Source organism: Mytilus edulis, chromosome 2 (assembly GCF_963676685.1).
Source record: "Mytilus edulis chromosome 2, xbMytEdul2.2, whole genome shotgun sequence".
In the NCBI taxonomy this organism is placed as follows: Eukaryota; Metazoa; Mollusca; class Bivalvia; order Mytilida; family Mytilidae; genus Mytilus; species Mytilus edulis.
The window spans coordinates 85,105,265-85,133,057 of NC_092345.1; the positions used below are offsets into that span (position 1 = coordinate 85,105,265).

A 27,793-nucleotide genomic window follows, 5' to 3' on the forward strand; every position below is an offset into this window, starting at 1 on the left:
GATTTTTGTCATTTGCTTACTATTCATCTTTTACTTTGTTTTTTTAGCTGCAATATCCGTCTTACGTTTTCTTTTCTTTTTTGTGTTATTCACTACTGTAAACCTATTGGTTGACGTCCGTTGGCAAATGTTCATGCATATCAAAATCGAGTGCACATTAACAACAAATTCATCAGCCCTACAATTGCACAGATCCAATAATAAGCTATTCTTTTATTATTTATACTTGTCACTTGTTTATTTCGAAACAGTTTCATCCTTTTTTAGCAAACAAATACTGCAACAAATCTTCTTTTACCACATGTAAAGAAAAAAAAAACACTGATAAAACTGAATATTTGTAAAACTGATATTAACTATATTACTTGATAGATATTACCCATTAGACTGAGGATGGATGTGTTTATGTATGGATTGCTTCTTTTAACACTGTCTAAATGCGTGGTATCAAAAACACCACATATTGTGTTTATTGTGGCTGATGATTTGGGTAAGTCTATTTTTTAAATGATTTTCAACAAGAGGAAAGAACGACAAAACAAAACAGTAAGTTATTTCTTGAAAGAGAAAAAGATTAAACTTTTTCTTTAGTTCTCTGATACTTTTAAAAGTGCCTCATAACATGATCAAATTAGAGTGTATAGTGTATGAAGTCTTCAAAACGAGCTAAAAATAGGTAAATTAAAAACCAACCAAATGTTCAAAGAACAATTGAAACTCTTCCCAGTAGTCAGCACTTCGGTGTTGATGATATGAATATTAAAATATAATCCTGGTACCTTTGATAACTATTAACATCACTGGGTTTGCTGGTGGACGTTTGGTCGCCAAGGGTATCACCAGCCAAGTAGTCAGCACTTCGGTGTTGACATGAATATCAATTGTATGGTCAGTTTTATAAATTTCCTGTTAAAAAACTATGAATTTTTCGAAGAACTAAGGATTTTCTTATCCCAGGAATAGATAACCTTAGCCGCATTTGGCACAACTTTTAGGAATTTTGGGTCATCAATGCTCTTCAACTTTGTACTTGTTTGGCCTTATAACTATTTTGATCTGAGCGTCTCTGATGAGTCTTATGTAGATGAAACCCGCGTCTGTCGTATTAAATTATAATCCTGGTACCTTTGATAATTATTTCCACATCAATTTTCTAAATAATTGACACGAAGTCACTTATGGTTTACTCAAACATGTTATTTTAGTATAGGTTTTATTCAAAGTGATTCAATAAATGAATGGTTTTTATGTACTTTTGTCACTTGTTTATAATGTTTATAATTATATTGAAGATCAGTCAATATTACGTTTTTAATGTTTTTTTTAGGATGGAACGATGTCGGATTCCGTAATCCGGATATTATTTCTCCTAACATAGACTATCTAGCAAAGAATGGGATGATATTGAACAATTCTTATGTTCAACCAGTCTGTACTCCGTATGTATTCATAACTACAATTAATACATAAAGACATTGTTTCAGGCTTGAGTCTGAGCTATAAACATAAGTTTCATAATGTTAAATTAGATCAATACGATTGATTGGTGGATTGATTGGTGTTTAACTTTCAACACCATTGTGTAATTTCGTGTTATGGTGGTCAGTTTTTTTGTTGTTGAGGAAGATGTAGTTCCCAAGAGATAACCACCGACCTTCAGTCGGAAAACTGATAATCCTAGTCCATTAAAATTTGAGTCGAGTGCACCTTCCCTGTGCAGGATTTGAATTCATTTCTTAATATAATTTCAGGTACTTGAAATGTTTATCCGTCTTTTTTTTTTATTAAATCAGTCAATATATAAAATGCCTAAAAAACCTAAAAAATTTTTTACAAAATGCCCAAAGTTTGCCGTCGTTTAACAATATGTCTAAATTAACAAAATGCTTGTTGCTTACATGTTTATGATATATTTTTTTCTTTTTGAGATCAGATCGAATATGAATAGGTTAGTATTATAGTTTATGTGTATGCATTTTATGTTTACAACTTCGTGCATGCAAATTTGTGAGCGAATGATACTTTCTTCTTTTAGGTCAAGAAACGCTTTTTTATCAGGATTTTATCCATTCAAATCAGGATTGCAGGTAAGACAAAATATATACTACTTTATACAGAGTAGAGTATTTTCGAACCACAAATCCAGAAACTACAACACGGTTTAAGTGAATGAGACTTGTGTCTATATAATGTTCTGGTCGAAAATGTTATTTAAAATCCTTTTCCCATGTTTTCTAAGATTTGTAATTTTAAGAAATGAATTGGAAAGTAACAACAATATGTTGGCTAATGTGCAATTAAACCGGTGTTCCTATACAAAAACTATTAGCAACAAAACGTTTAAAACATCAATGAACCATGATGTGCGCAAATGCAAATATTATTGGAATCTGCGATAAAATAGGCGAAGAAAACAGTTGACGTGACGATGGTGTTGACTCTTATTCCTTTATTATTTCAAATTTAGAAATAGAAATAAGCAGTACAGACACATAATTGGTCTCAAGGTATCAAACAGTTCCCAATACATTCACCGCCAGATGTACGTTTGAATATATTGCATTCATTTTTTATACATCGTTTATCCTCGTGTATTGTATTTTCGACCTATTTCCGAATTACTCTTTTATATGTTTGAACATAGAAATGGTTTCTTTTTTAAGAATCACTAGTATAATTGTGCATATCTTTATTTTTTTTTTATATTTGAGTTCATTAGATCAATGGCATCTTTTTTGAGAAAAAAAAGCGTCTTGTGTTTTCGACCTATTTAAGAAACGGGTCCAAAGTCGGAAATGACATGTCGTACAAATCCGGAATAGGTAATAATTTGATGCCAAGGTTCATATCAAAATGTTAGAGGCGATTAAACTTATGACATAATGAATTAAGTGGTTACATATACAACTATAAGACATAAAATATTATTTTGATATCTTATAATCCTGGTACCTTTGGTAACTATTTTTGATTATTTAAATATATCTTACTTGATGTTATTTGGAATCCGTGTATGATCTTGTCTAGGATCTTGTATACTTCATGCAGAGGCGGATTCAGGGGGCAGGGGGCCCGGTCCCCCCTTTTTGGGAAAAAATTTGGTTGCTTATAAAGGGAATCACTGAAGCGTGACTGAAGCGGGCCCCCTCTTAGGCAGTCAGTGGGTCCCCACATGACTTTGATCAATATTTTAGTTAAGGAATTGTGAAGCGAGATGGGTGAGTATTGTCTGCAATTTCCACTGACAGACTGTTTTTTCTGTTAATAAAATTAATTGATATTTCATTTTTTCAGTAAAAAGCTGTACGGATCATGCAAATTTCCGTGTTGAAAATAACTTTAAGTATTACAACTAACCACATGACAGTCATGTGACTTAATGACCTTGATGTAATCTTCCCATGCAAAACGACTTTTGCCATTTTTTTTTTGAAAATTTGTTTATTTTTGATAGTTTCTTTTGTAAGGGAAAACTAGTATTAGTGAAAAGGTCCAAAAACTGTGATATCGAATAAACAATCGTAAATACTTAACTATAATTACTTTATTTGGAAAATCTTCACCACAAGTGGTATTATTTGCTATTGTTACTAAGTATATGAGCCGAATATGACGTCACGTGGGCATGCACAGAATACGGGAAGTGAAAGTAGAATTAGATCGAAAACGTAAGACGGTCGAAAACACAATACGAGACGATCGATAAGCATTATTCGTCAACTTCCTTCAAATTACTGCGGGAAATCGCGAGACGTTATATATTATATCCAAACAATTAGACATTATTTTTGACAAATGTAACCATTGATTTTATTGTTTCTTTCAGAACTTTGTCATTGTACCATGGGCACCATCATGTGCACCCCTTAATCGGACATTTTTGCCACAGACATTGAAAGAACTTGGATATGCAACGCATATGATTGGAAAGTATACAATTTCGTTTTTACTGAAATTAGTATATTTTTTTTTCAAGAAGTCAATAATTAAAAGTCTCCGACTTACTTCCTAACGCAAGCATACATCTTTTGTATTATGCACACTTTCCTGATTTGTCATTTCTATCATATCACATATTGTTCTTTTGAGTTTTGATTTCGCAGCTTTTTAAAAATGTTTACTAATATAATTCTGAAATATTTCAGAACTGTTGGATAAAAATCAGTATTTACATAAAGTTAACAAGTATTAAACAATTTGTTTATAAGCTATGGTTCCTAAAAAATGAAAATCAGAAACCTCGGATATATCATGTATATAGTTATCAAAGGTACTAGGATTATAGTTTAGTATATTTGTTTCAGGTGGCATTTGGGAATGTGCAAATGGGAATGTACTCCGACATACCGTGGGTTCGATACATTTTATGGATATTATAACGGAAAAGAAGATTACTTTAACTATACCATTTGTAAGCCTAAGACATAAGATATGAAAAGCATCATGTATTTAATAGTATTTTCTGTCGTTTCACTACATGTATAGGTCAAATCTACAAAAATAAAATTAAATGATACAAGTGCACTTTTTTTAGCAGGAGATTGATCTATTTTTGTCTAATGCAAATGATTAACAATTTTCATATTTAAAAATAAACAACAACTTTTACAAATTGTAACTTGGATGGAGAGTAGTCTCATTGGTATTCATACCACATCTTCTGATATCTATGTATATAAAGAAATATACATTATATATCAGATTAATACTGCTACATGTGTAAGACAATACAAATCAAAACCAATGAGTAAACAAAGACTCATGTAATTGATATTTAAAATTTCATTCCTCCTTATTCCAGTTAATCATACAGATTTCCGTGATAATAAAGAACCTACACGACCATACGAATACTCTACGGTAAGATTGCCAGGTTTATTAGATAATGAGGTGTGTGCGTGGACTTGTGTATATATGTTTGAGGGTGTAATGCTCTGGTATATTGGTTAAACAATGGTATATTAACGCGCAAAACCACGATATATTTTGTCTAGGAAAATTGTTCTTAGACTAAACAAAAAGCACCACCACATTTACCAGTTCAAGTGAATAGATAAAGAAAGGCAACAGTAGTATAACGACGTTCAAAACTCATAAATCGTTAGTAAAAATAAATCCGGGTCATAAACCAAAATCGAGGGAAACGCATTAATTGCAAGAAAATGACGACACAACATTAAAATGTAACACACACAGAAACGAACTACGCATTAGACAAAATCCGATGCGAATAACAAATATAACATCAAAACTAAATACATGAATTTGGGATAGAAAAGTACCGCGACACGTCTTATAATAATGTGAATTCACACTCAAATATAAGAGGAAACAAACGACATAAAAGAAACAGAAAGTTAAAATGTAACACACACAGAAACAAACTATAATATAGTCGACCAGATAATGACCATATTCATCACTTGGTACAGGACTTTTTTTTAAAAGAAAAAATTGGTGGGTTGAACCTGTTTTTGTGGCATGCCAAACCTCCCTCTTTTATGGCCATGGGAAATATAACATTAAAATGACAACACAACATTACAGGTCTACAATACAAATAAATAGTAGAACACAATTGACAAAGAAACACACGAATAATAGCTAACAAAAGGCAACAGGTTTTAAATTTAATACGCCAGAAGTGCATTTTGTCCACACAAGACTCACTTGAATAGAGTCAGTTTGTTTTAAAACCCTTATTTTGCATATGCTTTCAATGTGTGTGTGTGTGCTGTATTTCTGGTACGTAGTTAAGTCATTTTAGCTATATTCTTTAGCATTGTCATTTAAAGCGGGGATTTGACTAGCAATAAAACATGTTTAACCCACAATTTTTGTTTTGTGTTTTCTCAATCGATTTATCACTTTTGAACACCAGTACACTACTGTTGCTTTTATTTATATTTTAAGATGAACATTAGGATTCAGTTTCGTATTGATGTGAACATGAATTACTTTATTGCAAACATGAAACTACTTGAAACAAAACTTACATCTGCTACGATACTAACAGACAGACAGACGCAGAAAAAAATGTCATGTACTTCATTTTGTAGGTGGCCAACAAAGTAAATAGAAAGTTATAAATTGTGTTTGTCTCTGTATGTCCATCAAAATCAAGTCAATATATTTTTTTATTTATAAAGAAAACTGTTTACTTTGTGTGTATTTTTTTCCTTCATTTTACAGTATGCCTATGCCCGACGAGCGGACAAAGTCATCACCCAACACAACAAAAGTCAACCTATGTTCTTGTACCTTCCCTTCCAGTAAGTTCATGAACCGATAGAGGTAAGACGTCACTGATATTATTGTGGTATCACTGTTTAACAGGTTTACCGATATTAAAAAGAAAGTTTGTGCTGAACAAAAATCACCAAGAACATTGCAAAAGCACAAACCATTACCAATGCCATTGATACTGCAAGGAAAGTGACATTTAGCTTGCTCTACTTGTAACCCTAAGTGTTTTTGAATAGTTAACAATATGTGGTCACATGTCACTTACAATAATTGGAGCAACTAATAATAATGACAAAATCCTCTTTTTGTAATTGGCAATGACGCGTGAACAAAATGTCACAAATAGTGAAACAAAAACAACACGGCCCCCTCCAAAACTAGGGGTAATTTCGGGTGCACCGGATTTATAATTTATTTTCTTCAATTTTATCAGCAAATGCAAACTACTTAAAGTAAATAGTTTAAAAACAATTTGGAACAGTGAACATCTCTAAAATGAACCACAAAATTATGTCATAGATAAAGCATATTGTTAAATATATGAGAAGAAAAATAATGTTTCACATCTAAGGGCTATTTTGCTGTGGGTTCATTGTCATTTTTTGGATACCAATTTTCATTGATTTGGTGGGTATCAGATGTTCAGCGTCTGACAAAATTGCCAAAGGGTTGTATGCAGACTACGACAAAACCACAGAATAAAATATCCACGAACATACAGTTCTTCACATATCCACGAACAAACAAGTCTTCACATATCCACAAAAATCTACAGTAAATGATATTTATATTATAGGTTCCTGAAATTTACGAAAATATGTACAAAAACTTAAAGAATGAAGGAAGACGAAAATTTTCTGGTAATATTCTCTATACTCATAAATATAAATAAAAAGATATGGTATGAGTGCCAATGACACAACTCTCCCTCCAAGTGACAATTTATACTAAAATGCAGCGGATTGAAACGTTTTAACAGGGGTAACCTTAATCCTAACCTAAGAGAGAAGCTTACATTAAAACACAATATAATACACTAAGAATATCAATCGATCAAAAAGACTTGGTTTACATAAATATTCCAGATAATCAGCTCATGGCTTTGTTTATAATATCTAAACTGATACATATTATTAAGAATTAGCCATTGAGAGTGTTGACCTTCATATTTAAAACTTACAAATATACACTTTCTTGTGAAATAAAATACAGGACTAAATGCTTAAATGATCATCCTAACTTTACCCTAACCTGAGACATTATCGTATAATTACAACACTACTAAATATTGATTAAATGATTTAACTCGATCAATTTATATATGTGTTTACTAATAGTCAGCTCATTGAAATATTTACTATAATTTCTAAAATGAAACATATTACTATGAACTAACCAATGGGAGTGTTGATACTCATTACTGGAATCTTTCTGGAGAAAGAGAATACAGGACTAAATGCTAAAATGTTGATGAATGACTTGTCTTTCTAACGCATCATTGCAATTATTTAAGTCAGTATCCTTGTATCCATTGTTCTTTAGAATTGATTGTTTTATTCATTATTAAAACAGTACAATAACCACCACAATAGTTGTGGCAATCAGTTAGTCCAGTTTTTTTCAGTTTGTGAATCAGTGACAGCATTCAAAAGTTCTTAGTGAATTCAAGGGAAAATATGCAATATAAAGGCATAACATAGAAAATGAAATTGGGAATGTGTAATTGAGACAACAACTCGACCATAAAGGAAACAACGGTCGAAGGCCAACAAATGGCAACCACCATTGATGTTCGGTTTTGTTCAATTCGTTTTAGACAACCCAATTGAATTTATTGGATAGACAATTTAGATCTAGATGAAAGTTTGACCATCAATGATTATTGTTTCTTGACCTCTAATGGTTGTTTGTATTAATTTTTCTGCTGTACAGATTAACACAACACTTCTTCTATTGCATAGATGCTAAAGTGGAATATACGTCTTATGTACTTAATAGATTTTATATGGAAACTTTCCCTAGACATGAGTTACTTATCTCATGGCCAGTGAAGATTAACTGAATTGGTGATGTTTTGATTTTACAGGAATGGTAACAGCATTAGATGATGCCATTGGAAACGTAACAGATTCACTGAAACGTAACGGAATGTTAAAAGATACCCTAATCATATTTACTACAGATGTAAGATTATAGTAGTATTTCAGGACTATATTGGCATATCTTTTTTTTCTATTGAAGAAAAATATACATGTTTATTCATATGCAAAAAAGAACAATACAAAGTCATTTAGGACTTTGATTGTTGTCATCAATTGATTTGGGGGCATTTTACGATGATCACTGTTGAAGGTTACCTATAGATGCACTAATCCAAGTAATTTTGGTCGATAGTCATCTAATTGACAATCATTTAATATCTCCTTTTATATTGCAAATAAAGTCCATACTCTGTAAATTAGGATAAAAACATTGTTTCATAGTGATTAATACATATTAGGGTAATACAGAAACCATCCGAGCATAATCAAGTTTGAAAGGTTTCTGTTTATTTGTTATACTGAAATTTAAATAATGTTATCCTAGTTCATCAGAAAATGTAGTGAGTTCCTTTGATTTGTATTGATTTATATATGATTGGTATGTAACTATTCTCCTTACTCATCACACTGTAAGCAATATCAATTGAATAAACTTTGGTTAAGTTGCTCCTCTGTCATTTAATTTGTAAATATTAATTATTTATATTTGACCTAATGTTAATAAGGTTTATTGATAACGAATTGGTCGATGCCACTGCTGGTTGAGGTTTCCCTCCCAATTGTATCACCAGCCCAGTAGTCAATACTTAACATGAATTATCACTTATGTGGTAATAATAATGATTGGTTTTTTTACAAAATTTTGAGGTTTTTAATGCTAAGGATGTTTTACCCCCAGGAAGATGGTACCTTTGCTGTATGTAACAGTGGTTTGATTCCGTCAGTGTACTTTATCCGATGGATGAAAATCCCTAGTGTTTATTATTCACCAACAAAAATTCACTAGGGTCTATAATCCGAGTCCAGTGTAAAATATCCACCACTCTTGGTAAGATTTTACACGTTTTTTTTTTTGAAGGGGTAATTATAACAAATGAGGCTTGGTATTTTTAGGGGGTATTTGAATTAAGTTTAACTTGCATAACTGATTTATGTAAAACGTGGACAAAGTTAACTAGTGTTTTTCATCCATGGAATGTTCACACAAATGTTTTGAACCAGGAATGAGTATACTAATGATTTTGAACCAGGAATTATTAGTGATAATTGATTTTGTACATGAAATGATTGCACTAGTTGCTTCGAACCGGGATTTATTTCATTAGTATTCAATATTTATATATCGATGGAGTGTTTTAGTACTCACTTTGAACACATGATTACACAATATAATGCTTTATTTACGAACTAAATTTTGATATTTTTTTAATAAAATCCATCAAATCATATGCTTTTGACACTAATTGTAATATTCATATATTCTGAAGTGCCGAAGTTTTTCTGTACATTTGCGGTTTGGTAGACTTCGATTTAAAAACATATCTTCGGTGTCAATGTCAAATAATAAAACTGGTTCCTTGAAAACTATTATGATTTTAACCGTAAACAATAATCCGGTCTAATATGAACAAAACAACAATATCATGATCAACGCTCTCACATTATTCCCATCCAATATTCTCTAGTGAAAAATAGTTAAAAACAGGGTGGAATGATATAACGATAACATTTATTAATTAATCTTATATTAGTATTAAGTTATTTTTCAAAGAAGAAATGAACTATCTTTTTAGAATGGAGGTTCGCCAACTTATTTTGGGAATAATTACCCACTGAGAGGGGGTAAGACAACAGTATATGAAGGAGGAACTCGAGCTACATCTTTCGTTTACGGTTCGGGACTTCAGAAACCGAATACTGTTTTTGACGGGTAATTATATATTAGACAGTAGCAGTAACTTTTTTGTTTTAATTGTTGTATTGATAATTTATTTCCATTATTATAAGAAACATAATTCCAGTATTGATTGTAGTTATATCCGTGGTGTAGTTGTTTTTTTAACAATAAAAAAAAAGTACCTAATTTTTTTGGAAAAACAAGTCATGCATTGAATAAACTACAAATAAACTCATCATAGATAGATGCAAGGATTAAAATTTCATATTTACACCAGACGCACGTTTCGTCTACAAAAGACTCATCAGTGACGCTCGAATAAAAAAAAAATATTATATTTTTTCTTCGAAATAAACATTATATTCTTTTGAAAAGAATTGTTAATCTCTATTAATCAGTCGATTGTTTGTTATTGTTTTAAGAATGATTCATGCTGTGGACTGGATGCCAACAATTATCTCTGCTGCTGGAGGAGGAGGAGGTCAAGGTATATATATATTTCAGTCAGTATATGAAGTACTATAAAAAAATAAGATGTGATATGATTGCCAGTGAGACAACTCTCCACAAGAGACCCAAATGGCACAGAAATTAACAACTATAGGTCACCGTACGGCTTTCAACAATAAGCAAAGCCCGTACCACATAGTTAGCTATACAAGGCCCCGAAATAACAATGTAAAACAATTCAAACGAGAAACTAACGGACTTATTTATTTAAAAAATGAACGAAAAACAAATATGTAACACATAAACAAAAGACAACCACTGAATTACAGCTCCTGACTTGGGACAGGCAATACATACATAATGTGGCGGGTTAAACTGGTTTCTATGTATGAATTAAATAATAGTTGACCATTTTCTATGAAAGATCAAAGTCCGAAACACATAGCTGACATTTTCTGATTGACAAATATGTGACTTAACACTTAAGCAATGAAACATATATAATTAATGACAACTGGCTCTCGGGCATTACTTGTAAAAAGTAAGATGACAAAAATATACTACAAGGAAAACACAAAACGGGAAGTGCCTTATGACAATCTGAAAAAGTAGTGAAGTATTTAAAGAAATTGTCTGTGTGTGTATGTGTGTGTGCTTGCTGCATACACATTGAACAACTATACATATCTAAAATCTGTATTCGTTAAACAATAAAATACTAAAGAGTTTAATTTGACTTTGTCTGTAAGGTACACAAGAAGATTAAGTGTCACCCCTTGCAAAAATCAGGCCATTTAGAATAATTTCAAAACACCATCCTATTTTGAAGGTACTTGCCTCCTGAATTAGATAATGCGTTACTGCTTGTCTGGTTACTCAGGAAAAATATATAGATAAGCTTTGGTTATAGTGGTAACAAATTATTTAGTAAGCTCTTTTTCATTGTTAATTTCTGGTGTAATTCAATCAAATTATATCTTAAAATACCAGGACAAGGAAAGGAAACTAAGATTACATTCGTGAACAATTATACGTTCTGAACTTATTTTTTTTGAAATTCTAAGGCTATACTACTTCAGGCATAGATTATCTTAGCTGTATTTGGCAAAACTTTTAGGAATTTTGGTCCTCAATGCTCTTTAACTTCGTACTTTATTTGGCTATTTTAAACTTTTTTGGATTCGAGCGTCATTGGTGAGTCTTTTGTGGACGAAACGCGCGTCTGGTGTATTTACAAAATTTAGTCCTGGTACCTATGATGAGTTTATATTAATGTTATGTTGAGCGGATTTTTGTTCGTCATGTATACGTTCTTGTCTGATTCTTAAGAAAATTGACTCTTCAATACAGATCTAGCTTACATCCTGATTGAATATTGTCTTTACAAGCAAATAAGTAATGTAATAGACTAATTGAATGTTCGAACCTGTCCTAAGTTAGGAATCTGATGTACAGTAGTTGTCGTCTGTTTATGTAGTCCACACGTGTTTCTCGCTTCTCGTTTTTATATAGATTAGACCGTTGGTTTTCCCGTTTGAATGGTTTTACACTAGTAATATTTGGGGCCCTTTATAGCTTGCTGTTCGGTGCGAGTCAAGGCTTCGTGTTGAAGACCGTACCTTGACCTGTAATGGTTTACTCTTATAAATTGTTACTTAGATGGAGAGTTGTATCATTGACACCCTTACCACATCTTCTTATATCTATGTATTAAAGACAAGTTTCAAATGTTTGTTTGTATTTTCTTAAATGGAATTACAAATGTATATATTCTTTTTTTCAAATTTGTCAACCCTAAAAATGATGACAAGTTCAAACAGTTGAAACACAAATGTTGATACTCCTTTTTATATTAACTTTTGTACGGTCCCAGTGCATTCAACATTATTATTATATTATCATTATTTTTGACATTCTAGACGTTTAATTGGTTTGAAACGTTACATTTGTCAGGAAATTTGATATTCAATTAATGATTAAATCAGCAATAATGAATATTTGAGACACTTTTGCAGATATTTATATGAACCCACTATCTGCATATACTCACGTCTTCCTCAATTTTAATTGATGATATTTTGTTGAATTATTGCAATTGGAATGTTCATGTAACGTTTCAATCTTTGCATTTATATTTTTTAAAGTAAGAGGAATTGATGGTTTGAATATGTGGCCAAGCATAAGTAAAGGAGTTCCATCCTCCTTGAGGTCAGAGTTCATCTATAACCTCGACGATTCTTTAGTACCTATTATGGGGCATGCTGCTATTAGGTAAGCGTAAAGCAAATACGTTAGACATGTTAAGTCTTATAATTTCATGAATGATTTAAAAAAAAAAACACTGGAAAATAATGTAAAAAACTGACACTAATTCATTTTCTGTTTATGTTATTTTGGATTCAAGTTTACATTATTAATATACTCTAAATAGTCAATATATATAACGTTATATGTTGCAAAGGGTTGCTTTCTGGTTACTATCGTTATACTACATATAACAATTCTACTTTTTACTATAGAATGGGTAATTACAAGTTGATAGAAGGATTTGCTGGTGTATATAATGGATGGTACCCAGTTCCTGAGAACGAAACAGTAACAGAAAAAGATGACCCAAAAGAAGACTACTATCAGTTGTATAACTTGAGAGGTAAATTTAGGCTCTAGTTGTTTGCCGATGTTCAAGTCTCCTTGTCATATATATATAATCAATCAGCACTTCACTTCAGGTTTGCATAGGTTAGTGGAATCAAGATCGTTACAAATGTCAAGTTATCTTTTTCATGAGAAATGTATATTCCATTGTTTGTTACATAAATATATGAAACATAACTAACATTTATCGATGTTAAGTCGAATAATAAACAATCAAAATAATAGACAATAACTGAGAGACATTTATGAACACAAAAATGATCAAGAAATGAAGTGCTGATAGGTTATGGGTCTCCTACTTTGTATGCACCAACCGTCATGCGAACCAAGACTCAGTCTAAGGTAACAATACACAATTAGGAGAATAGTTTCGTGTCTTTGTTGTCTTTTCATTTTGGAATCAGTACGGTTCTTCTGAAAATAAGATTTGTTATGTCCTTAAACAAGATATTTGCATATACGATTCTCATTTTTGCAGGAAAACCTATGAGAGGATATTAATATTTTATCTTGCAATTAAAAATGATCGAAGGCTTTGTAAAAGATATTAGAATTTTCAAGAAACCTCTTCTGAATAACACCGTTGGTTAAAATCGCATTTTCACACCTGAAGTCCATGTTTTACTTTCAAAAGTATGGGAGGAAGAACGTAACAAGATGTTAGTAAAACTTCTTTACGACCTGGACTTATAACGTTCTAAATGAGGAATTTGTTTTGTGAAGAATAACTATTAAGTATAAATGTGGTAGCCTCTTTATTTTGTTTATATTTTAATTGTAAAATAAAGATGTATAATTATGTTAATATTAAATAAAACTTCATAACATATTGTCTCATATAAACTTTTATTACACTGAAATATTTCCATACATTATTCATGATTACTTGGATTTGATTGGTTAGTTTAAAATTTACCGCTCAGTTCTTAGTTTCTTTGTTTTGAGTTAGAAGGACTAATGGAGTCAAAATGGACAGACGTTTGTGTTCAGTAGCCATTGAAATAGTTTGAAAGTATACTGAATAGTTAGCATTGTGTTGTATTGACAGACTTGACATTTTGACGTGAGTTTTCTTTATATTCTTCTTTATTAATATTTCTAATATATTTTCATAGATTGAATGATTTTTGGTATGAATGGTTATTTTTCTTTATGATCCCGAAAAGTATTATCGCTACATAAAATGCATATATTATACACTTATTTTGTTATATAAAGTACTGGTAGTCATTCGTTAGAGCTATATGTAAATCACTTTAGAAAGTACACACATTCCGATCGATACTTTGAGGTGTATTCGATAAGACTTTGTTATGAGTAGATTTTAAATACCACCGTGTATTATTTGTGTGAATTAGTCCGTACACAATAACATTGTTGATTGATTATAAATAGAAAACATAAACAACGTTGTATTAGATAGCGAACTACGTTTCCGCACATATTTAAAGTATTGTCCGAGTTATGTTTTATTTTATACACAAGGACAATATTTATATTGTATGTTTTATAATAAGGTCTATGTTTAAATAAGGTTTCTTTAAATCCGTTATTTAACATTGTGATTTTGGTTTACAGAATTTGTAAGCTGTTATATAAATATCACTGTGTGATATACCAGTATGTACGTTTGAATTGGTTTGTGCCACGACAGTAACTACCTTGCTCCACAAGTTGGTAAGGATTAGTAATATGTTACTAGAATTATAATGTATTTCGTTTAAAAGGTTGAATTAACTATGGAGTATGTTAAGCACATAGTTTTGATAAAGAGTTATTTCCCTTGAGTTTAGATGCTTTTAATATTTGTTTAATTTATCAATGTTGTTAATCTGAACAACTGAATATTATATGTAAAGACATTAATACTATGATTTGATGATTAAACATAATATTTGATCTCATTATGTTCATAACTTAAATGTATTTTTAAAGTGTAATATTTTGTATAATACCATTATATGTAATGAAAGAATATTATACTTATTACGTGTATTACTAATTTATTATTTGATCTGTAAAATTAGTATAACTTTATCATTGTTATTACAGGGTGTTTTACGTTACTGATTAATAAATATCCTGAACCCTAGCAAAGCGACTTTAGTTTTCCTTGAGGCCTAAAAGTCAGCTATTACATAAAGACGGAAGCTTTTTATCTTCGTTATTTATGTTCAATACAACAGAGAGAAGAACAGAGTTTCTAAAATCTTATTTTCGTGGATGGTCTAGGGATTGGGTGTATGTTAGATTCCCAGTTGTGTCTTGAATAACAACATATATTTGTCGTAAAGAGAGGATTAATCATCAACAACCATGCACATGCTCTTCAACTTTGTACTTGTTTAGCTTTTGAATTATTTTGATCTCAGCGTCACTGATGAGTCTTATGAAGACGAAACGCGCGTCTGGCGTATCAAATTGTAAGCCTGGTACCGTTTAAAACTATTTTTAACACTGTGTCGATGCCACTGCTGGTTGACGTTTCGTCTCCGAGGGTATTACTAGCCTCCGTGGTCATCACTTTGGTATTGACATGAATACCAAGTATATGGTCATTTTTATAAATTTACTGTGTATGCAAAAGTATGAATTATTCAAAATATTAAGGATTTTTTTTTATCCCAAGCATAAATTACCTTAGCCGCAATTGGCACAACTTGTTTGAATTTTTTTTCCTCAATACTCTTCAACTTGTACTTGTTTTGGGTTTTGAACTATTTTGATCTGAGCGTCACTGATGAGACTTATGTAGACGAAACGCGTCTAGAGTATCAAATTATAATCCTGGTACCGTTGATAACTAATTAGAAATCCATGTTCTCATTGTACATCATATATTTTAATTGAGGTTCTGAATGCAAGACTATAATGGTCTGATCCAATCAGATAAAGTTTACCGTTTTGTTTAAATATAACTCTCGCTTTACCATTTTATAGCATAATTATCATCGGCATCGATCAGTAACCTGAAGTTCGTCTTCGAGTAAATAGGCAGAATTCGCTATTATGGAATTAAATGCGTTGATAAAAATTTATTACAAAATACCGAACTTAAAAGCCAGTTCAAAAAAAGCAAATTACATATTTTGGCGTTAATATTGATTCACTTATAGGATCTTTGTATCGGAACTAAACACATCTATGAAAAAAACAGTTGTTGGCATGACACGGGTTATGTTCTTTTCCTATATGTTATGATACTTAACCCCTAACTGGAAGGATTGTGCCTGATATTCATATGATGAAGACATAATCTTTCAATTAGTTTAATTGAAGTCTTGAGCTGGCATGTCAGTTAACTGCTAGTAGTCTGTTGTTATTTATGTATTATTGTCATTTTTGTTTATTTTCTTTGATTACATCTTCTGACATCAGACTCGGACTTCTCTTGAACTGAATCTTAATGTGCGTATTGTTATGCGTTTACTTTTCTGTATTGGGTAGAGGTATAGGGGTAGGGTTGAGATCTCATAAACATGTTTAACCTCGCTGCATTTTTGCGACTGTCCCAAGTCAGGAGCTTCTGGCCTTTGTTAGTCTTGTATTATTTTTAATTTTAGTTTCTTGTGTACAATTTGGAGTGTAGTATGGCGTTCATTATCACTGAACTAGTATATTTATTTGTTTAGGGGTCAGCTGATGGACGCCTCTGGGTGTGGGAATTTCTCGCTGCATTGAAGTGAAGACCTGTTGGTTACCTTCTGTTGTTGTTTGTTCTGTGGTCGGGTTGTTGTCTCTTTGACACATTCCCCATTTCCATTCTCAATTTTATTATTAAGGGAGTAAAAAACAAACTGACTCCAAACGTCAACAACAACAAAGCATCGTTAAGAGTGGAAAAAAGTCTATGCATTTACCATAATACTGCCACATAAGTGATTACCGACCTCAATCCGTCTCTGAGTAAGCAGTTGCTTGTTAGTAAAGTTTTAAAAAGTCTCTAAGTAGACCTCGTATTACTAGTTCGTTATTTTCTATTTTGTTATCTTTAGTCACATCTTTAATTATTGTCGTGGCATTTTAATTTTTATTATATGATATACATGTATATTCAATCATTTACAGAATTTAGTTTTCAGAGAGTCAGTCAAACAATAACAATTTTTTTATATATAAAATTTTGTAGATGATCCTACTGAACATAATAATTTGTACACCAAGGAGCGCAGTATGTTGAAAAAGATGAAAGAAAGGCTTGAAGAATACAAGAAATATATAGTGCCACCAGTATCAATGAAACAAGATCCTGCATCTAACCAAAATAATTATAATGGTTACTGGACGCCTGGCTGGTGTTAGTGTTTATTGATAAAAACTCTTAGATAAAAGAAATTATTAAAAAGATCTACATATTAGATTATGCAATATGTTTGTTGGTCTCTTGATTTATTATCTTTATATCGTTTATTCTGTCTTTTTTCAATGTCAAAGAGGTACTAACGTTTTTAGTAAGAGAAACTTTCAGATGTGCAATCCATATAAGGATATATAACCTGATTTCAAATATAGGACAATTAATGTTAGACATCCCCAATACAGCGTAAGATAAAATTGAACAAAAAACCTTTTCACATGCAAACACTGAATATGGAGGGGTTCGTAATTGTCTAGAGGTTCACTAGATTAACTTCAGTGTAAGTTCAAAAGTGTCTGCCAAGCAGTTTCAGAGAAGTTTATTGATAAATAACTAATCAGCACCAAATAATAAGTGACAGATTATATTTGAAGGAATATGCAATTCCTTGGATACTTGAATCATGACGTACATAGCATATTAGATAAATTCATCATAGATATCAGGCTTAGTTTGTTATTATAATTACTATTGAAACAGAGGGAAAATATGGTTTTAAAGGCTTTGTAAATTCTTTATCAAGTAATGTCAATGAAAAGAGAAGTATAGTCATGGTCATAAAATTTGATCATAAACTACTGAAAAAGTCATATTTCTTTCCTTTTATGTAGTGTTACCCGTATAATTTGAAGGCAACACTCTTCCACTACTAGTATCTGTACACTATTTCTTGGTTCGTGAAAAAGAGGACTAACATTAACATTTGTGCAAGGATTTCAAATTCTTGATCAGTGTACAATGAAGGAAAACTTTCTAAAAAGTATTTCCTGGGGGAAGGTTTTAGTACATTGAAGAAAACAGAAGGGAAACTAAAATGTGCCAAAGAGACAAGTACCCAACAAAGAGCGGATAACAGCTAAAAACGACTAAAAGGTCTTCAATGTAGTATGAAAAACACGCACCTGTAGGTAGGCATCAGTTGACACCTTAGAGAGCACTCCAGTTAAAAAATAACATTAAAAACGAGTCTCAGAATGGTTAATCATCTTCTAATTCGGTCTTTCTAATACATTAAGCAAACTTTGTGTCATACATGTGCATATGTTTGTAATCAGTATCTTCCATGGATTGAATTGTCAACTGTTAAAATGAAGAAATACATTTCCTTGTTTGTGTATCCATGGCAACACATTCTACATTATATATTTACAAGAAAATGCATGAAAAAGTCACATATTCCCCTAAAATTTGGTTCGAACTAGAATTTTAATACTTTGAGTGACACTTTTTCTGAAAGTGTCAGTTTTAATCTACCAACTGATCAAATAAAAAAAATGGTTGTCTTTCGCCTAATTTTTTCTTTGAATTATGAAAATGCGGCGGTGTGAAACCCTTTTTATGATAACTCAACCATCTTCCGCCTCAAGCCAATTAGGATCACACTGCATTTGAGTGGAGTTTAATCCAATCAATACTTACACCTTTGAGTGTAACTGTATGAAAATCATGACTACTGTCCATCATACTAGTATTGTATAAATACTTTCGTTTGCCTAGTGGGAATAATAGATTTTAAAAAAAGTGTCTGAAATCGATTTGAATTTAACATAAAAAAAAGTCATATCAGTAATAGAATCTTTGACAAACGAGGCGATTTCAATTTTGAAATTATCAATCCACCAACCTTAGTAACATACATAATACATATACCAACTTCATCGGCATATGGGATATACATTTCCCAACTTATTTGGTATTCATTTGGTATTAAATATTCCTAATCAACTGCACAAAAAATACACGATGGTCTTGAAGTATAGATTCTGGGTACTGACGTTGTTTGTCGTCTTAAGCATGTTATATTATTCTTTTATTTGTCTTTATGAATATTACTTTTACAATCAAGTCTACTTTTGGTGATATCCATTAGATGTGACTAAATTATCCCAGCATTTCTTATACCTATACCAAACCTATTGCAACTAAAAATTTTAATTACAAACACGTTTTGCAGGATTTGAATATTGACAACTTCAAGTCTAAACCTCCTGATTGCACTTGTGCTAGTTTCCAATTCGCATATAACTCGGCTGTCCACGTTACTACCGGTGACCTCAACATTGTCAATAACACTTCCCTGCGAAATCTGTTATCAAAAGGTCCGATATATCGTGAGCCTAAATCTATCAATTGGAAATACAACTTTACAATTTTGATGGATTCAGTCAAGGATTATGCCAGGCAATAGGCTAGGCGCGAGAAGGAAGATAAAACAACATCGTTGTTGGGTGTAAAACTCACGACACTTACCAAAGAGGAAATCCTGGATAATCATAAGTCTGCTCTATGTTCCTTTGGAATTTCAACCAAAAATGAAGAACTGGATCTTCCATCACTGTATTGGATACCTAGACTACATAAGTGTCCTTACAAACAATGGTATATTGCTGGGTCTTCCAAGTGCTCCACAAAACCTCTTTCTAAATTATTAACATCTAGTTTATCAGCAATCAATGCCGGGCTGCAAAGTTATTGTCAAACTGCCTATTCTGGAGGTGGCGTGAATCAGATGTGGATACTAAAAAATCCTAAGATCTTTTTGAGTACATACAATTTAACTCTCTTTCATCTTGCAATAGTATTAAAACATTTGACTTTATACACTTTACACAAGTATCCCACATTCCAAAGACAAATTAAAAGAGTTGGTATTTCTTTGTTCCATAAAAAGGAAAGGCCAACGTAGATACACATATCTTGTCTTAGAAGGGATGTATCCTACTTTGTAAAGGATCATTCTTATTTAAACAAAAAATTCTCTGAATCTGACATTATCAAGATGCTTGATTTCTTGAATGGCAACATATGTGCTACGTTCGGAGGACGTTCTATTTTGTGTCATGTGTACTATTGTTTGTCTGTTTGTCTTTTTCATTTTTAGCCATGGCGTTGTCAGTTTATTATCGATTTATGAGTTTGACTGTCCCTTTGGTATCTTTCGTCCCTCTTTTTCCGACAGACTGACGACATTTCAATGGGAACCAATTGTGCCCCTCTTCTTGCCGACTTGTTTCTTTATTTTTTTTTAGGCTGACTTCATACAGGAACTTCTTAGGAAGAAAGATAAGAAGTTGGCAATATCCTTTAACTTTACTTTCCGCTATATAGATGATGTTCTGTCACTAAATAATTCAAAATTTGGTGACTATGTTGAACGCATCTATCCAATCGAACTAGAGATAAAGGATACAACAGATACAGTTAAGTCAGTCTCATATCTCGACTTACATCTAGAAATTGACAATGAGGGTCGGTTAAAAACAAAACTTTACGACAAAAGAGATGATTTTAGCTTTCCATTTCTAAGTAGCAAAATTCAAACAGCACCTACATACGGGGTATATATCTCCAAATTGATACAATATTCCCTATCATGATTTTCTTGATAGAGGGTTGCTGCCCACAAGGAACTAAGAGTTCCAAATGGTGAAGTTGAAATCATCCCTTAGTAAATTTTACGGACGCCATCACGAGTTGGTTGACCGTTATGGAATAACCGTTTTACAGATGATATCTGATATGTTCATTACTTCTTAACTACAATTCCCTTCCCTTTCATGAATGTGACCTACAGAATTACACTATTTACCGTATTTGTTATAACATGAGGAACACGACGGGTGCCACATGTGGAGCAGGATCTGATTACCCTTCCGAAGCACCTGATATCACCTCTAGTTTTTGGTGGGGTTCGTGTTGCTTATTCTCAAGTTTTATATGTTGTGTCATGTGTACTATTGTTTGTCTGTTTGTCTTTTTTTCATTTTTAGCCATGGTCTTGTAAGTTTATTTTTTCGATTTATGAGTTTGACTATCCCTCTGGTATCTTTCGTCCCTTTTTTGTGTTATTGATCTTTGACAAGTTTGGTATGATTGTCTTTCATTTTTGCTAGTGGGATTTGTCTATAAGCCTTTTTGTAATTCTTTGATACATGTAATGTGGCTATGTACTAATACATCCAGTCATTGTTTTATTGTTCTATAATTTTTGTATTCTTGTCTTTCATTTTTGCAGATGTGCTTTATCGATATGCTTGTTTGTACTTCTTTGTTACATATTAGTTTGTGATTAAGTTGATAACAAAATGTTGACTGATGTACCCAAATTTTTGACAGGTTTACCTATCATGTCTGTTTGTTTTGATCATACATTGTTGTTAATATAATGGAATCTAATGCAACTGTAATACAAGTGAGAGGTTTAGATAGCTATAAAGCCAGTTAGGGAGCCCAGAAAACGTTGGCATTAATTAATTCTGAATAGACAAATGACTTTTATTTCACAGACACAATATTGCATAATTTTACTGCATAGAATGTACTGTTGATACATACACACTTTTCTTCACATACTGCACATATATACATATTATAACACTTTCATATTCAGACTTTCTACAAGTAAACAGTAATACAAAAAAGTGCAAAAGTACATTAAAAATAAATATAATATTTTACATATATGTACACTAATACCAATACATTTTGCCTTTTTAAAAGCAGGAGCTATTATTATTGTGTCTGCAGACTGGTACCTATTATTTTACATGACCTATAAAAATGTCTTAGTCATTTTAAGCAATGTTTTTGTACGATTTTGACCTGAAGTGTAGTTATTTGTATGAAATAAATGATTGATATTAAACATAATACACTTGAAAGAATTAAAAAGAAAATATGATCATAACTTTTTTTTTCATACATCATTCCAATTCACTTAAATACGCTTTATTATAACACTTGTGAAATATTTTACAGCAGTCTTAATACTACAACAAGCTCAAAATGTTGAAATGCTAAATTAAGAGTACTCAATCATATCCTCCATAGAAAAAAATACATCTGCTATTGAAATGCATTATATGTATTTTTTTCATACATCATTCCAATTCACTTAAATTATAGTTTCTAAACATTTGTCAAATATTTTACAGCAGTCTTCATACTGCAACAAGCTCAAAATGTTGAAATGCTAGATTAAAAGTACTACGTCATATCCTCCATAGAAAAAATACATCTGCTATTGACATGCATCATATGTAGATTTATTTTCACTTTGGTTTACTGCACTTTCACAAAATATCCATATTTACCAATGAACATCGTTGTCATATAAATATAATATATACATCACAGGTTGTACACAACCACACATCATATGTATCTGGACTGATGCTTTGTTTACAGTTTCAAATTCATGATTTACCTTTGAAGACATATAAAAATCACAATTGATAAGTTTGAGAAATAATGAGATTTTTTCTGTATTCCACAGTCTTAAGTCAAGGATCAATGAATTCTATAGACACTTAAATAGTGAAAAAGTAAAAATTGACCAGTAAAGTGTCCAGTTTGTCATTCACTCTTGAACGTCATTAAAATTGTACTGCCTTTTCATACATTAAATGAGATAAACATTGACCTAATATTATAATATTTTAATACTGCAGTTAAAAATAGCGTTAAATATAGTTTAAAAAATGTTATACCATTTTTTTTCTTTCTTAATGAACCCAACCCAAAATTGTTAAAAAAGTGATGCCACATGAAATCAACATTACACGACATATCAATTTATTACTATATTTGGCAGATAAAGAAAACAGGAAGTGTTCTAGGTTCAGTGTAAAACAGAATAATCAGGTTGTCAATTATCTGTATATAATCAATTCATATAAGATTTAGAAAAAGGAAAAAAAGAAATAACTCTCACTAAGCTATCAGTGTAAGATGAATGTTCATGTCTACATTTTTCCAAGGAAATATACGATAACGGATAAATGAATAATGAAAAAAATACAATGCAATATAATACTTAAAAAATGGCACAAAGATAAAATTCTTTCTCTGTAATAACAGAAAAGTTTTATTCTCATAATTCAGCAAAACTAAGTATTCAATCTAAGAAGACATACCATAAAAATTTTCAATGTCTAGCTCAATCCTGAAAATTTTCTTTAATTGATGTATAGACTTTGTGTAATATAACATACAATAAAGTTAACAGCTGTCAAAAAGCTATTTAATACAATTAAAACAAATGAATACACAACAATAATGTCAACCTTATTAAATATCACAAATAAACTTAAACAACATGTACACACAATAATATATCACAAATAGGCACTATCAAATATAACTTGTAATTACATTACAGTTTCTTCTATTTCCCCTAAATATTTCTTCTAATATCAACATGTAGATCAGTGAGCCATTGCTCACCAACATTACCTCACTATAAGTATTCGGTAAAGAGGAGGTTGATCAGTGATGAATGTGAAAGGGTATTACACAGTCAAGCCTGCTTACACGAAGCTTGATATCAAGTTTCAAGAAGCTTTGGTTTGCAATTCCTGAAAAATGTAACAAAGATTTCCTACATAGCCATTATGTTACAGATTATCTAGGTATTTAAGTAAACAGGAATCTGATGAGCGTTGAATCTTTAAATGCATCACAAAGTAAATCATGCTCAAAGGAGTTTGATGTAAAAAATCAGGAAGCTGCTTTGAAAAATGTGACTGTAATTTCAATGTACATGAACATTATGTATAACGATAATTATTCAGTAAGAAGAAGTTGATGAGTGATTCATCTTAAAAATGCATACCACAGTAAATCAGGATCACAAGTAGCTTGATATAAAAAAAATCTTATTTGCAGTTTCCTAGAGCTTTTGGGGATGGACGGACAGACAGAAAAACAGTCACTGACAGATGGACATCAACAACATCAACCATTCAGAGAGGGGAAATAACAACAGTGGTTAAAGTGTATTCTGCATCTTAAGTAGATAAGGGACTAAAACTTATCGGAAACATCCTGTAATTTAACACCTTCAAAGGTCAATAATTAAGAATCCCAACAAAAATCAAATCTGAATTTTCCCTTGACATGTAAAATCACATAGAACTCATATTAATTTTTTGGTTCTTTGCATGAATGACCCTTATCAATTCCATCCTTAAAAAGCATTTGTTTGTTAAACCGTTTCTGTTCAGTTAAGTTCCATATTCAATGGACATTTTCTTGTTTTCATGAAATACCAAGTGTAAAAATTCAATGTGAATTTCAATTACCCTAAAATATTTTGATAAGAGGAAAATTCAAAATGTGACGCATATGTTTGCATTACTCATCATTCATGTACTGCATACCAAAATAATAATTTTTGGGAAAATAAAATCATTTTTTACAAAAACAGATTAGTTGCATAAAAAATTGCTGAGGAAAGAATACAACAATCATGACACTTTTATGTACCAGTTAAATTCCCATTAATCTACAAAAAAGACTTGATTATCTATAATGCATATATCTATATAAAAACATTGTTGATAAGAAATTACAAAAAATGTTGTTAACTATCATAATATTTTTTTATGTAATAAACAGTAAAACACATAAATATTTGCATTACAAGAAATAAAACAAAGATTTATGGTCTTTTTAAAATAATCTAATAAGATTTTTTCTGATAAAATACATAATGATCAAAGTGTACAACATCTTATGTGAAAGACTATTGAGATGATGAACCAATGTAATCTTATTTTAAATAAACTGGGTATAATGCATAGACTGTGTAACAAATATATTGCTAAATACTTCCATAATCGATTGTATAACTTTAAATCTCAACAGAGGGCATTACACCTTTCTTAACAGATGAAAATATATCTTGATACAAAATTTATAAAACTGTTATTCAAAATAAAAAAAAGGTTTCTGGACATCAATAATTTTACAGTAGTTATGATCATTACCACTTGCATAAATCATCTTCTGTTCAGAGTTTGGTTTTAAACATGTACTAATCATTAATCTGTATTATTTAAACTATAAATTTCATTCTTAATACAAAAGTAGAATACTCTAATTAATGAGCTCAATAAAAGCTTGTTCTTGTTAAAATACTAAAATAAACAAATAAATTCTACAATCATGAATTATTTCTTGATAATGTTGAGGAATGGCACAATGGAAGTATGATGACCTTGACATGGTTATTCATAGGGTCGTGACATAAGGTCATTGCCATATCCTGAAGGATTTCCATACATTTGTTGATTACCATAATTTGCCTGACTTCCATTTTTATATACCAAAGGTTTTTGAGAAGCTGATATTGCATCTTCTGGTCTCTTTCTTCGAAAAAATCCACACTGAAAATAAAGAAGATATTCTTGATCTAATTTCTGACATAATGTTGTCTGTTTTGGGGTTTTTTGTAATTTTGTTACTATCTCATTGATGTTTACTACACATCTCATTTATTCAACTGAATATCTTCCTACATTAACTGAATATCTTCCTACATTAGGCAAAATAACAATGTAACTGAAAATACTTGTTAAAAGTATGACATGCTTAACATATCCCACTGGTTAATCAAAGTATCAGACAACAACAAAAAGGTGTATGGCTGATCTTGAAAATGCTCATACTTTACCACTTATCATTGATAAGATTATCACTAAATATGAAGTCATTCTGCTCAGCAGTACTAGAGAAAGGTGTGATGAAAAATTTCAAGATTATTTAACATATTGAAAAAAATATCAAAGTATCAGCACACAGGAAGTGGCTGTTTGGTAGATCTGAAAAGTGCTCACACATTATAACCAATTATTGTCAAGCTGCTGACCAAAATAAAATTATTCTATTCAGTAATATAGGAGACAAGTGTGATGTAAATAATAATTGGCCTAATGGACAGACTGATAATTGGACACAGATGGATGAGGTGAATACAATATAGCCCCCACTTTTAGAAAAGATATACATAACTAATAAAAGGCATTACTTTGCTTAGAGAAAAACAGACAAGTTTGTTATCAAAGCAGTACATAATATGTATTAAACTCTAGTGTCAATTACTTTAAACTAAATAAACCCTACATTTCATTGCAATTTGCCCACACAAAATTCTAATGACTGTCAGATAAATTTGTTTAAGGGCAATACTATATGGTGGAGTTACTATTTGAAATTGATAATAAGCATCTGCAAGTTAAAGTTTAATGAGCATTTTAGTTAGAAAGTGAAAACTATAACCATATCAGAATCAATACTATTAAATCCTAATGTCATTGAATTCCTATCTACCGTAAATGAAATTATCCAATATTGAATAATGATTGGTTGTTGTTGGCAAATATGTCATGCATATTCAGAACTAAAACTTGATACAATATGAAAGAAAATAATAAAATTGTGTCTGCTACTTACCCACCACAGAAGCAGTATTAAAAGCAATAATAACAGTAAACCCCCAGCTATGGCAACTCCTATAATCCAGGGTTCTACACTCTTAGGAGGCGGAGCTAATCTACCTGCATTTACATATGTCACAACCTTTAATAGAAAATAAAACGATGTTTGTCATTATAATATGCTTTCTGTTTAAGACTATTAAACCCACAACTCTCAAGGTGGTTGATTTTAAACAAAACTAAATTCAACCCCAACATTTCTGTACATTTGTAGGTCAACAACCTTTATTCTTTGGTTCTCTATATGCTTGTTTTCTGTATTGCAACTGTATTGCAAGTGAGAGGTTCAGATAACTTTAAAACCAGGTTTAATCCACCATATTCTACATAAGAAAATGCCTGTACCAAGTCAGGAATATGACTGTTGTTGTCCTTTTATTTGATGTGTTTGAGCTTTTGATTTTGCCATTTGATTAGGGACTTTCCATTTGAATTTTTCTCCGAGTTCAGTATTTTTGTGATTTTACTTTTTTCTGATGTCTAGTTACGATTGTTGAATTCATTCATAACTTGCCATGTCTTGAGATGTTCGGAGCTTTCTATAAAATATGAGTGCCTACTCAACTCTGATCATTATACTTTAGAAAGTTATTTTTGATTGTTGTTAGGCTGCTGTCTTATTATCCTGCTTCACTCCATGCTTTGATACAAGTTAACATTTCTATTCTTTAACTCACCTCTTGTTTTACAACTCTAAATGTTTCTGATGTAGTAGGTAAATCGTATGGCATCTCTTTCACCTGGGCTACTGCTTGTGACACTAAGTGAAATGGTTCTTTGCTCAGTCCCCTCTGTAACATGAATAGAGATAAGTGGCCAATAGATAATCAAAAAGGTGAATTTAAATGGCATTAAAAAAATTTCAAGC

At 31.3% G+C, this 27,793-nt stretch overlaps 1 protein-coding gene, 1 long non-coding RNA gene and 1 pseudogene across 4 annotated transcripts in view; 2 read left to right on the plus strand and 1 right to left on the minus strand.

Annotated features, from left to right (window-relative positions):
- The first annotated feature begins 371 nt into the window (after positions 1-371).
- LOC139513207 (arylsulfatase B-like) lies at positions 372-17,660 on the plus strand (annotated as a pseudogene).
- LOC139513208 (uncharacterized) lies at positions 14,253-15,436 on the plus strand. The gene is made up of 3 exons (XR_011662403.1): positions 14,253-14,353; positions 14,869-14,967; positions 15,343-15,436. It is a non-coding gene; the product is annotated as an uncharacterized lncRNA (long non-coding RNA).
- A 4,248-nt stretch (positions 17,661-21,908) lies between the features above and the next one.
- The window catches only part of LOC139513209 (integrin alpha-8-like), a 65,568-nt gene continuing 59,683 nt past the window's right edge, over positions 21,909-27,793 (minus strand). For all 3 annotated transcript variants that reach the window (XM_071301497.1, XM_071301496.1, XM_071301499.1), the window contains 3 exons: positions 27,603-27,716; positions 26,882-27,007; positions 21,909-25,815 (listed from right to left, as the gene is read on the minus strand). In XM_071301497.1, coding sequence (XP_071157598.1) covers positions 25,657-25,815; positions 26,882-27,007; positions 27,603-27,716 — 399 coding nt within the window. In that variant the 3' untranslated portion in view covers positions 21,909-25,656. The remainder of the gene's footprint in view (positions 25,816-26,881; positions 27,008-27,602; positions 27,717-27,793) is intronic.